The sequence below is a fragment of the Megascapheus bottae genome, chromosome 17 (assembly GCF_031878675.1).
Source record: "Megascapheus bottae isolate mThoBot1 chromosome 17, mThoBot2.hap1, whole genome shotgun sequence".
NCBI classification, from domain to species: Eukaryota; Metazoa; Chordata; class Mammalia; order Rodentia; family Geomyidae; genus Megascapheus; species Megascapheus bottae.
The window spans coordinates 20395624-20407861 of NC_143525.1; the positions used below are offsets into that span (position 1 = coordinate 20395624).

The 12238-nt window shown below is 40.9% G+C and overlaps 1 protein-coding gene across 2 annotated transcripts in view; it reads left to right on the plus strand.

The window, feature by feature from the left end:
* The window catches only part of Brca1 (BRCA1 DNA repair associated), a 72818-nt gene that overhangs the window by 6564 nt on the left and 54016 nt on the right, over positions 1–12238 (plus strand). For both annotated transcript variants that reach the window (XM_090350186.1, XM_090350187.1), the window contains exons 3-4: positions 594–647; positions 8864–8941. In XM_090350186.1, the coding sequence (XP_090206312.1) occupies positions 594–647; positions 8864–8941 (132 nt within the window). The remainder of the gene's footprint in view (positions 1–593; positions 648–8863; positions 8942–12238) is intronic.

A 12238-nucleotide genomic window follows, 5' to 3' on the forward strand; every position in this document is an offset into this window, starting at 1 on the left:
CAGGGTTACCTTTACCTATTTCAAATGATGAGTACATTTGTTTTCTTTTGTCCATATTAAGTAATATAGAGGTTACTTGAATACTAGTGCTCCTACCTTGATGTTCGATTTGATAATTCAAACCTCTGCTAACTGAATAACAAGAAGGTAAGGAGTACAACCTGGATATATGGACTAAGGAGTGATTCATGTTTTGGAAGGTATAGGATGAGATTTCATCACATTTTCACAGTGGCCAGCAATTAAAAACTTACATTATTTTTTTTTTCTGGAATATTAGTTTAATATTTCATTTAATCAGCTTTGACTTTGGGGGAGCTACAGAGGATCAAACCCAGGACCTTGTACAAGTGCTTGTCACCAAGTGCTTTGTCACTAAGCTATATCTCCAGCTCAGCTAAGCCTTTTTTATATGTTGACAATAATTCAGCACTTTGAAGAGATCAGTATACTTCTCTGTGTCTGAGGTAAGGATCATATTTGCTGCCGTCTTCGTTAGCTTAGCAGACATAAGTATTGAATAAACTTAAAAGTTGAAGTTTATTATTTTTAAATTTTTATTTTCTGTGATTTTTTTTTCCCTTCTCTTCTAGTCTGGAGTTAATCAAAGAACCTGTTTCCACAAAGTGTGACCATATATTTTGCAAGTAAGTTTGAATGCTTTTTGTGATTTTCATTATTAGCTTTTGTGCTTTGAGTTTTTTATTTTTATTTATTTTTTGGTGGGGTGTGGGGCTTGAAGTTGGCCTCGGCACTATCCCTGAGTTCTTCAGCTCAAGGCTACTGCTCTACCCCTTGAGCCACAGCACCTCTTCTGGGTTTCCAGTGGTTAATGGACTTTAGTGCTAGTGTTCTGGCTGGCTTTGAACTGCAATCCTCAGATCTCAGCCTCCTGAGTAGCTAAGATTACAGGTATGAGCCACTGCAGCTGTCCTGCTTTGAGGTTTTTATTTTTTTTGCCAGTCTCAGCGCTTGAACTGAGCGCTGTCCTTAGGCTTTCTCAAGGCCAGAGCTCTACCAGTTGAGCCACAGCACCATTTCCGGCTTTTTCCCCTTGTGTATGTGGTACTAAGGAATTGAACCCCAGTTTTCATGCATGCTAGGCAAGCACTCTACCACTAGGCCAGAGTCCCTGCCCTGAGTGCCTTGAGTTCTGATGGGGAGAGATAGCAGTGGTGTATGAACTCAGGACTTCTCATTTACTAGAAGGTACTCTATTGCTGAGCCACACTTGCAGAAACTTTAGATCATCAGAAAATCCACCTCTCGGGGCCAGGAGTGTGGTATAGTGGTGGATTGCTTGCCTAGCATGCATGAATCCTTGGATTTGATTCCTTGGTATCATATACACAGAAAAAGCTGGAAATGGTGCTGTGGCTAAAGTAGTAGAGTGCTAGCATTGAGCAAAACCAGCTCAGCAATTCAAGCCCTGAGTTCAAGTCCCAGGACTGTCGAAAGGAAAAAAAGAAAAAAAAGCTCTACCTGGTGGCTCACCACCTGTAATCTTTACATGAGAGCAGAGATTCAATCGTGTTTTTTCAGGCTGGCCTAGGCAAAAAGTTGTCAAGACCTTATCTCAACAGAAAATATGGACATGATGGCATACATTTGTCATCTCAGCTGTGAGGAGGAAATATAAACAGAATCTCAGGCTGGCCTGGACAAAATATGAGACCCTAGTAAAAATATCCAGAGGCATGGTTCAAGTGGTACAGCACCTGTCTACCAAGTATGAATCCTTGAGCTCAAAGAACCCCAGTACCGGAAGAAAAAGTCTATTCATGTGTTCTCAGTACTAATAGTCATGATAAATTGGTAGTAGCCATAGTTTTTTTTTGTTTTTTTTTGGTTGGTTGTTTGTTTGCTTGCTTTTTTGTACATGTGTCAGTCCTGAGGTTTGGACTGTCCTTGAGCTTTTTTTTTTTTTTTTTTTTTTTGCCAGTCCTGGGCTTGAGCTAAGGGCCTGAGCACTGTCCTTGGACTTTCTCAAGGCCAGAGCTCTACCACTTGAGCCTCAGCACCATTTCTGGCTTTTTTTTCTGTGTATGTGGTACTGAGGAATTGAACCCAGGTTTTCATGCATGCTAGGCACTCTACCATTAGGCCAAACTCCTGGCCCCTCTCCCTGAGCTTTTGTGCTCATGGCTAGCATTCTACGACTTGAGTAACAGGTCCATGTCTAGCCATAGTTGTTCTTAGTAAAGTATTGACATAGCTTATCTACTTATACAAAGTTACCTAAAAACACTTTGAACGGCTGTTTGGTATTTGTGTCCAAGGGTGAAAGCAGACTTCAAGAGATTGTGAAATAAGCAAATTGCATTTCAATTTTGTCAGTTCCTCCTTTCTGTTCATTTCTACATGCCCTTCTGCTCTCCCCCTTTTAAAGTTCAATGTCTGCTTTGTGAAACTCCTTTGCAAAGATAGGAGAGAATCTGATACCAGTTTATATTTATGCCGACATTCGTACAAATTACTAAAATTACAATTCTGTCCTCCATATACTTGAGTTCTCTATCCAGGTCAACTAACCATGGGGTGACAATAGATCGGGAAAAAAATTATACCTGGACTGAACCTTCTTGTATTATATTAGGTACAATGAAGAATCTAGAGATTCTTTAAAGTGTATTGGAGATTGTAGTTATATTTTAATATCGCACCATTTCAAATCAGGGACTTTTTGAATATTCATGGGCAGTTTTGGAACCAGTCCTCCTGCATACTCAGGGACTGTATTTGTATTTGCATATATAAGGGTCTTTTCCTTTATTTCCTTTTGTTTTTTCTGTTGGTCATGGGGGATGAACTCAGGCCTGGGCAATATCCCTAAGCTTTTGTGCTCACAGCTAGCACTCTACTACTTTGAACCCCAGTGCCACTTTGTTTTTTGATGGCTACTTGGAGATGAGTCTCATGGACTTTCCTGCCCAGACTGGCTTTGATCCTCAATCCTCAGATCTCATCCTCCTTGTTAGAACTATAGCACCCAACTTGGGTCTTTCCCTTTGAAATGAAAATGTTTGTTATTTAAATGGCAGAATTTCAGAAAAAGTAGAGTAGATAATTTGTCTTCCAAGCAGACAAACTAAGAATCTGTGAAACTCTTATCTCCAGTTTTCCAACAAAAAGCCAGAAACGGAGGTATTAAGTAGAACAGACCAGCTAGCTGTGAGCAAAAAAGCCAGAAGTGTGAGCCCTGAATTCAAGTTCCTGTACCATTGCGCATTCTCGGACACCCTGAGTGTCTAATTTAGTCTCTTTTCCTCTGCCTTCTAAATGCCTACTGCTTCCTGCTTTCTTCTCCAAATAATCCCAATTGTTACTTTGTTAAAGATTCTTTTGGGAATTCAGGCATTCTTAACTTGGGGTTCAAAACTTGTCTTCATAGATTTGCTAAAATAATATTCAGTTGTATTAAAAACTGGGCATGCTGGGTGGTGGCTCATGCTTGTAATCCTAGCTACTCAGGAGGCTGAGATCTGAGGATTGTGGTTCAAATCCAGCTCGGACACTAAAGTCTGAGAGACTCTTATCTCCAATTAACTTATAGGAAATGAGAAATGGAGCTGTGGCTCTAGGGGGTAGCCTTAAGCTGAAGAGCTCAGGGACAGCACCCAGGCCCAGAGTTCAAGCCCTGTGACCTACAAAGAAAAACAACTGGGCATGTGCTTTTTCTCAGTGTACTTTTTCTAAGAAGACAATAATTTTCATCAGTCTTACAATGTTTCCATAACCTAAAAAAGGGAACAGCTGCTGCTTTAAGGGTAATGAGCACTGGCAGAAACTACAGGAAACATGTTCTCTTTGGAGGAATACCCTCTGAGCAGGCACATCTGCCAGCTGGCTGGGGCCTTCCTCCCTCTGAATTCTGTCTTTTTCTTCTGTTCCAACAAGGATCCAGAAGCCATTTCCACCTCTTATTCTTTTCCCATGTCATCTACTGTTTTAGATTTGTTACCAACATTTAATTCCCTTTGGATTGGGCTGGGTCTTTTCCCTGGCCATACGCCAGGACACCATAGATTTCTTTATCTCTGTTGGAATAATTTTTACTTTTATAGCTTTGTGGCCTTCAAAACAGTGCTGCTATTGTTTTTCTTTTTTGTGGTACAGGAGTTTTCACCCAAGACCTAGTGCTTGTGTACTTCAGTGCTTCTTAAACTATGTGCTATAGAGCCAGTTTCTTCACAGATGGATACTTTGTAATGTAGAATAAAGAAAGTCATAGTATTTAAAAAAAATAGCCAATTGCTAATGTAGCTCATGCCTATAATCTTAGCTACTTTGGAGACAGATCAGGAAAATAAAGTCCTTGAGATGTGTATCTCCAGTTAACTACAAAAAAAAGCGCTGTAAGTGGAGCTGTAGCAAAAGTGGTAAAGCATTAGCACTGAGTAGAAAAGTTATCACCAACAAAAGAAAAAGAAAAAAGAGGAAGAAGGAGGAGGTAGTGGTGGTGAAGGTAATATTAGCCATGCCCTAGTGGCTCATATCTATAACACTAGCCATTCAGGAGACTGAGATCTGAGGATCAAAGTTCAAAGCCAGCCCAGGCAAGAAATGCAGTGAGACTATTATCTCCAATTAACCTCATAAAAACCTTAAGTGGAGCTGTGGCTCAAAGTGATAGAGCACTAAAGCTCAGGGTCAGTATTTAGGCTTCTGTGTTTAAGTGCTGTAACTGTCCCCTCCCCCCTCCAAAAATTAAAACAAAAGAAAAGAAAGACGTCGGGCATTGTAGCTCACGCCTGTAATCCTAGCTACTCAAGAGGCTGAGATCTGAGGATCAAAGTTCAAAGCCAGCCTGGGCACTAAAGAACATGAGACGCTTATCTCTAATTAATCACTAGCTTGGCTCAAGGATAGGGCAGTAGCCTTGAGCTGAAGAGCTCAGGGACAGTGCCCAGGCCCAGAGTTCAAGCTCCATGACCCACCAAGAAAAAGAAAGAATATGAGAGCAATGCATGTTGATTATCTGGCTGGTAAAAGTTCTCTTTGGATGTGTTGACTTTTCAGCAACCTTGACCTTTTCTTTCCTATCTCCTTTCAATATCAGTGTTTGCTATTTCTTTCCTACCCAGACACTCCTCCAGAATATTATGTCCTTGAAAATGATATTTTATTTTGCTTTTGTATTGAATCTCTCGCATCAAGACAAATGCTGTTTGTATAAGTGAGTCACTGTACACAATTATCATCACCGTGACTGTCTTCTAGCCTGTGATTCACCTGAGTTCGTGTTTGTTTGTAGTGTGTGATGTGAGTATAGGAGTCTTCATGGTAGTCTGATGTCCAGTTTTTGCAGAAACTTTTTTTTTTTTGGTCTGTCATAGAGTTTGAACTTAGGGCCTGGGCACTGATACTGAGCTTTTATTGGTCAAGGCTGGTGCACTTTCAGTTTGAGTCACAATGCCACTTCTGTTTTTCTGGTAGAGATAAGAGTCTTAAAGACTTTTCTTGCCCAGGCTGGCTTTGAAACATTATCCTCAGAGTTCAGCCTCCTGAGTAGTTAGGATTACAGGTGTGAGCCACTGGTGCCTAGCCTACTATTGGGTTTTAAAAATTATTTTCTTGGGCTGGGAGTTTGGCCTAGTGGTAGAGTGCTTGCCTACTATGCACAAAGACCCGGGTTTGATTCCTCGGTAACACATACATAGAAAAAAGCCAGAAGTGGTGCTGTGGCTCAAGTGGTAGAGATCTAGACTTGAGAAAGTCCAAGGACAGTGCTCAGGCCCTGAGTTCAAGCCTTAGGACTGGCAGATAAATAAATAAAATGTAAAAATTTCTCATTTAATTGTTTTGGTACCATTGTTGAAAATCCACTAATTATAAATATAGGACTGAACTCAGGCCTTGCACTTGCCAGGCAAGGGCTTTTCCACTGAGCTAAATCCCCAACCCTCAAAATTTTTAGAGACTTAATTCTTTTTCTTTTTTACTGAAGAAACTCCCCCGCTTCCCTCCCTCTCGCCTCCCAATTGTGGGGCTTGAACTCTCTGCTGGGCATTATCCCTGAGCTCTTCAGCTCAAGGCTATCACTTTTAACTACTTGGCCATAGTACCACTTCTGATTTTCTAGTGATTAATTGGAGATAAGAGTCTCAAAGAGCTGGCTCAGTGGCTCAGGCCTGTAATCCTAACTACTCAGGAGGCTGAGATTTGAGGATCGCAGTTCAAAGCCAGCCCGAGCACTAAAGTCTGTGAGACTCTTAACTCCAGTTTAATTACTAGAAAACTGGAAGTGGTGCTGTGGCTCCAAGGATAGGGTAGTAGCTTTGAGCTGAAGAGCTCAGGGACAGTGTCAGGCCTAGAGTTCAAGCCCATGACTGACAAATTTAAAAAAACAGAAAAAAAAAAAAGAGTCTCATGAACTTTAGTGCTTGGGCTGGCTTTGAACCTTGGTCTTCAGATTCAGATCTCATCCTCCTGAGTAGGTAGATGTACAGGTATGAGCCAATAGGGGGTGGCAAGGAATATATCATATTTGTAGATTTATTGCATGTGGTTTTGAACAATTGTGGTAAAAAATAAAAAATACAGTGACTTTTATTCAAAAGCAAAAGATCTAAATTGCTTTGCATATACTACACAGCTCAGTGGGAAGAGAGACGCTCTCATTCCCATGTTATGGTCAGTTTTGTTTAAATTGTCATGTCTGCTGAGTGTTTACTTACTCCCCAAAAAGCAAACCAAAAGTTAATATGTTTAAGTGGTGAAGTGAAAATTTTAGATTTGATGAAAGGGACATCGTGTCTTTAGTGGGAGTTGGGCAATGTTATGGGAAAATGAATCAAGCATCTGCATTGTAGTACTGAACTCTGCATCCTGAGCATTTGCAGATTTTCCTTAATAAATGGTCACTTTGGAACCGTATACAGCTGGATCCCACATCTATTGTGTTTGGGCTGGAACTCATGCTTGTTAGACAAGACTGCTGGAGCCAATTACCCGGTCTTTTTTTTTTTTTTTTTTTTTCTTTCTTTCTTTTTTTGTGCCTGTCCTGGGGCTTGAACTTAGAGCCTGGGTGCTGTCTCTGACCACCTTTAGTTCAAGACTCAAGCTCTACCACTTGAGTCATAACCCTACTTCTGGCTTTTTCTGAGTAGTTTTTTAATATAAGAGTGTAAGGAAGTGAATTCTACAGACCAACAAGCTTTATTTGGAGTAAGGTGTGGGATGGGCAGCCAAGTCTCCTTCAGTTTCTTCCTGAAGGGGAAATAATGTCCCTCCCCACCCCTTACAACTAAGGCTCCTTAAATATTAGGTTGGGGGAGGGCAGATAGAAGTGGAATGAGATGGAGGTGGGGTGGATGAGTGGTATTGTTTTGACTGAGGCATTTCAGAAGCCTCTGGACATCAGCATCAGATATGGCCTTGGTCTCAGGCTCTAGTCTCTAAAACTAGAGTATGTTTGTTGAGTGGGATAGGGAAGGGAGATGATTTAGCAGAGTGTGCAGCAAAAATAATTCTAACATATGGCTATCAGGAGAGAAGGTGAGTGCTTTAGGTTGTCACTTTCCATCAAAGAGTCTCACAGAAATTCCTGCCCAGGCTGTCTTTGAACTGTCATCATCTGATCTCAGCGTCCTGAGTAGCTAGAATTACAGGCACGAGCCACCGGTGCCCAGCAACTTTCCTAGCTCTTATAGACTCTTAATTTTATTCAGTTGATGTATATGTCTGTCCATGTGCCAATATCACGCTGTCTGAATTACTATAGTTTTGTAGGGGATGCTAAGTTTTATTAGTATTCTTATTTATTTGCCATTCTGGGGATCAAACCCGGAGACTTATGCATGCTAGGCAAGATCTGTAACATTAAACATCCTTGGCCTCAGGTGCTGAGTTATTGGATTTTGTTTTTAATTCCACCAGCATGTGTGTGTGTGTGTGTGTGTGTGTGTGTGTGTGTGTGTGTGTGTGTGTGTGTGTGTGTGTGTGTTGGTATTAGGGCTTGAGTTCAATGTTTCACTCTTGCTCAATTTGCTTATTGCTGATGTCATACTACTTGAACCATGCAAGCAGTTGAGCATTTTATTGGTTGGTTGGAGATAGAAAAACTTTTCTGTGCAGTAGCTCATGCCTATAATCCTAGCTATTCTGGAGGCTGAGATCTGAGGATCAAGGTTCAAGGCCAGCCTCGGCACTTAACTTGAGACTCTTATCTCCAATGAATCACTAGAAAACAGAATGGCGAATGAATGGCATGAAATGGCGTGCTGTGGCTCTGGGGTAGGGTTGTAGCCTTGAGCTGAAGAGCTCTGGGACTATGCCCAAATCCAGGGGTGGGACAGTAGCCTTAAGCTAAAGAGCTCAGGGACAGCTCTCAGGCCCAGAATTCTAGTCCCATGACACACCAAAAAAACAAAAAAGGAAAGAAAGAAAAGAAAAGCAACAAAAAAATCCTTTTCTGCTGACATTGGCCTTGAACTGTGATCTTCAGATCTCAGCCTCCTAAGTAATTAAGATATACTTTGATATTCAGCTGTGATACTGAGTTTTAAGCTAATTATCATTTTACATGAATTACTTAACCATTTATATCTGATTATGCTGTGAAATAATTATATCACTGAATATACTGTATTAAATAATACATTTTTGGGTAATAACAGTAAGCCATATGTGTGTACATTTGGTTTTTAGAGGTCATTTCTTATATAGTTCATTTTCTGCTTATTGTACGTTACATAAAAATAAGAATAAAAGGACCATTGATAGTAATTCATTTGTCATTCCCTTTTAAATGACTCTTAAGGGCAGTTGTGAAATTATCTTTTCATAGCTGTTTGCCTTTGAATATTCTTCAAACAGAAGAAAGTAACTTGAATTGTTCTTTTTTTTTTTTTATAAATTATAGATTTTGTATGCTGAAACTTCTCAACCAGAAGAAAGGGCCTTCACAGTGTCCTTTGTGTAAGAATGATATAACCAAAAGGTATATAATTTTTGTAATCATGGGAGATTGGAAACAACAAGGCAGAAAAAGGTTGATTTCTTGCTGGATGCCAGTAGCTCATGCTTATAGTTCTAGCTGCTCAGGATTTGAGGATCATAGTTCAAAGCCAGCCCAGGCAGAAAAGTCCCCAAGACTTACATCTCTAGTTAACTACCAAAAAGCTGGAAATGGAGCTGTGACTCAAGTGGTACAGCTCTAGCCTTGGGAGAAAAAAAAGATCAGGAGCAGTGCTCAGGTCCTGGGTTCAAACTGTAGGACTGGCACACAAAAAAAGTAGAAATTCTTTAGTGACATAGTTGGTGTTCCTGTAAAAATGCATAGCAAGCATGAAGACCTGGGTTCAATTCCTCAGTGCCATATACATAGAAAAAGCTAAAGTGGTGCTGTGGCTCACATGGTAGAGTGCTAGCCTTGAGAAAGCCCAAAGACAGAGCTCAGGCCCTCAGTTCAAGCCCAAGAACTGACAAAAAAGAAAAAATAGAAAGAATAAAAATGTGCTTATCAGGGCCGGGAGTTTGGCCTAGTGGTAGAGTGCTTGCCTAGCATGCACGAATACCTGGGTTCGATTCCTTGGTACCACATACTTAGAAAAAAAGCCAGAAGTGGTGCTGAGGCTCAATGGTAGAGTGCTAGCCTTGAGAAAATCCAAGGACAGTGCGCAGGCCCTGAGCTCAAGCCCAAGACCAGCAAAAAAATAATAATAATAAAAAAAGTGCTTATCAGACAGTGAATTATTTCTAAAGCTATTTTCCTGAAAGTTTTATAGGATCTACATTACTCAGGCATTAGCAGCTTCATGCTGATTTTTCCCATCCAATATTAACCAGGCCTAATTCTGCTTAGTTTCCTACATCTGATGAGATCAGTGATATAGCTGTAGATGACAACTTGTTTATTGCCATTTTTCCTTCTTTTCCTTCCTTTCTCCTTCCTTCCTTCCATCTCTCTCTTCTTTACTTCCTTTCCTCCTTTTTAACCTCCTCCTTCCTTTCTTCATTCCCTCTCTTCCTTCCATCCTTTTTTTTCTTTTCTCTTCCCTTTTTTGTTTGTTTTTAGTGAAAGCAATAGCATCTTCAAGAGAGGTTGCTATCTCCAAGAGGAGATTGACCTGTTTTGACTTTTGCTAATACAATCCTTTTTATTTTTTCTTTTAAATGCTGGGTGCTGTTCCTGAGCTCTTTTCTGTGATTAATTTTAGATAAGAGTCTCACAGACTTTCCTGCTGAAGCTGGCTTGAATGATCCTCAGATCTCAGCCTTATGAGTAGCTAGGATTATAGATGTGAGCCACTGGTACCAGCCACTATCTTTTGTTTGTTTTGTTTTGTGGGTCATGGGGCTTAAACTCAGCTGGGGCATTGTTCCTGAGCTCTTCAGCTCAAGGCTATAGCCCTACCCTTGAGCCAAGCCCACTTCCCATTTTCTAGAGGTTAATTGGAGATGAGTCTCAGGTCCTTTTGTGCATGGGCTGGCTTTGATCCTCAGATCTCAGCCTCCTGAGTAGCTAGAATTACAGGCACAAGCCACCTGTCTGGCTCCAGTCACCATCTTAACTAAAGTAGAGCTGCACTACAGTGCCCCAGGTATTTTTGTTAATCCCACTTTTATTTTTTTTTCTTCTTCGTGGTTTTGACTTACACCTATTATTTACCAATACACATTGTGTTTATATATTGTATAGCTTTCCCAGTATAAGTTCTGTTAGGGCATTGACTTTGTCTTCAATCAATAGCATTTCTTTAATGTCTGGTTCGTGTATAGTGTATATTCTGGAACATAGTGATAGGAGTGAAGTACACTCTTTTCTTCTACTTTTTTTTTTTTTTTTTTTTTGCCAGTCGTGGGCTTGAGCTCAGGGCCTGAGCACTGTCCTTGGGTTTTCTCAAGGCTAGAGCTCTACCACTTGAGCCTCAGCACCACTTCCGGCTTTTTTCTATGTATGTGGTACCGAGGAATTGAACCCGGGTCTTCATGCATGCTAGGCAAGCACTTTAACCACTAGGCCAAACTCCCGGCCCTTTAATTTAATTTAATTTTTTTTATTTTTATGTATTGCCAGTCCTTATCTTGAGCTCAGGGCCTGAGCACTGTCCTTGGACTTTCTCAAGGCTAGAGCTCTACCACTTGAGCCTCAGCACCATTTCTGGCTTTTTTCTATGTATGTGGTACCGAGGTATCGAACCCGGATCTTTGTGCATGCTAGGCAAGCACTCTACCACTAGGCCAAACTCCCGGCCCCCTTCTTCTACTTTTCTAAACCAAAATCTCTCAGGATATTGGTATCAATCTGTTTTTTTTTTTTTTTTTTTTTTTTTTGCCAGTCCTGGGCTTGAGCTCAGGGCCTGAGCACTGTCCTTGGACTTTCTCAAGGCTAGAGCTCTACCGCTTGAGCCTCAGCACCACTTCTGGCTTTTTTCTATGTATGTGGTACCGAGGAATCGAACCCGTGTCTTCATGCATGCTAGGCAAGCACTTTAACCACAAAGTAATAGAATCATCATTTGATTGGAAGCAGAGCTACCAGTGTGAGATTAAATAGGATTTGCATGTTAAGACTAGTACATTCTCCAGGCAGTGGATTTATATCTATTATGACTTCAGGGTAGTATTACATTGAGTTTTTTTAGGCTATTGGTGGGTTTCTATGAACAACAAACAGTACTTCCACACAGTCTATGCTGTCAATACTGTCAATATATCTATGCTGTCAATATATCATTGACATCACAGGGTAATGTCACTGATAGTACAATGATACAGGTTTTCTATGACTTCAGTGGAAAACTTATTTATTTGTTTATACTTCCGTGTGTGTGTGTGTGTGTGTGTGTGTGTGTGTGTGTGTGTGTGTGTGAACTCGGGGCCTGAGCTCTGTCCCTAAGCTTTTCAGCTCAAGGCTACCACCCTACCCCTGAGCCACAGCCCTACTTCCTGTTTTCTAGTGATTAATTGGAGATGAGTCTCTCATTGCTTAGGGCTGGGCCTGGCTGGCTTTGAGTTGGTCCTCAGATCTTAGTCTCCTGAAAGGCTAGGATTACAGGTGTGAGCTACCACTCCAGGCTCTTTCTTTTAATGTCCTTAAAAAGGTGACAAAACCAGCCTAGGCTGGAAAGGTTGTGAGACCCTTATCTCCAATAAACTACACTCAGAAAAAAACAGAAGTGGCACTGTAAATTCAAGTGGTAGAGCGGTAGCCTTGAGCAAAAGTTGAGGGATAGCACTCAGGCCTAGAATCCCAGCAACAGCAAGGGAAAAAAAAAAGTAATTATCATTACTT